This window comes from Trypanosoma theileri, assembly GCF_002087225.1.
Source record: "Trypanosoma theileri isolate Edinburgh chromosome Unknown TM35_Tth_46_V1, whole genome shotgun sequence".
In the NCBI taxonomy this organism is placed as follows: domain Eukaryota; phylum Euglenozoa; class Kinetoplastea; order Trypanosomatida; family Trypanosomatidae; genus Trypanosoma; species Trypanosoma theileri.
This window is the reverse complement of record NW_021639888.1, coordinates 174167-174977: the sequence shown is the minus strand read 5'-3', so window position 1 is coordinate 174977 and position 811 is coordinate 174167. Positions and strand designations below refer to the sequence as shown.

Below are 811 nucleotides of genomic sequence, written 5' to 3'. Positions count from 1 at the left end.
TGATTTTTCGTTGTAGCCCGTTCCCAAACGAGAGAACCAGTCTACGAGAAATCTGATCGAGTAAACCCTACCAGATTTCTCTACTCTCACTTTTCTTACCCAAAACCCGTCCTCAAGTCTCCTTTTTTTTTTTTTTTTTTTTGGGGTTTTTTTTTTTTTTTTTGAAAGATTGGCCTCAATGAACTCCTATTTATTTTATTGCTTCTTGGGTCGGCGACAGACGTCTTGAGCGTACTCTTCCATCAAGGTTTCCATATTCGAGCTCGTCGCTTATTTTAGAGGGGGAGGTAGGCTGTGTAGGGTTTCTAGGATGTGAAAACTATGGCATAGCGTAGCTACGCTCCACCGCAATAAGGAATTTTGCTAACCGCTTAGAAAAACATAGTTTCATCAGGGGTATATCATCAACTATCGCAAATTGGACTCGCAGTGGATGAAGAGCGGGGCAACTCAAGAGATGCAGAGCTGTTTCGTCGCATTCGTCGCGTTGACTGGTGTGCGCGCGAATAGGTTGATACCCGTGTCGTGACATACGGTGTAGAGTTAGGCCTGACTTACTCATACACATTAACGACCACACGTGGGACAGACTAATGCCGGAAAGTTTCTTGTTTTCGTTGTTTTGTTGCCCATTGGTGGAATTCGATTTTTTGGGCAGACCCTCTCCTTCATGGAATTTTCTGCATTGTATTACGAGGGAGTCTAGGTGGGCGTAGAACTTCTGGCAGACTCCGCATTGGACTTTTTCTCTGTTCTCACGCTCCGGTGGCGACGTATCTCGCTGGCGTTTCTTATTGCGCGGAAACGTTAC

General features: G+C 45.3%; 1 protein-coding gene across 1 annotated transcript; it reads right to left on the bottom strand.

Annotated features, from left to right (window-relative positions):
- Nucleotides 1-319: 319 nt before the first annotated feature.
- Nucleotides 320-811, bottom strand: TM35_000461770 (Tbingi protein; the record flags this gene model as incomplete). Its single annotated transcript, XM_029030356.1, has 1 exon — nt 320-811. A coding segment is annotated over one exon (492 nt), but the record flags the coding sequence as incomplete, so codon positions are not given.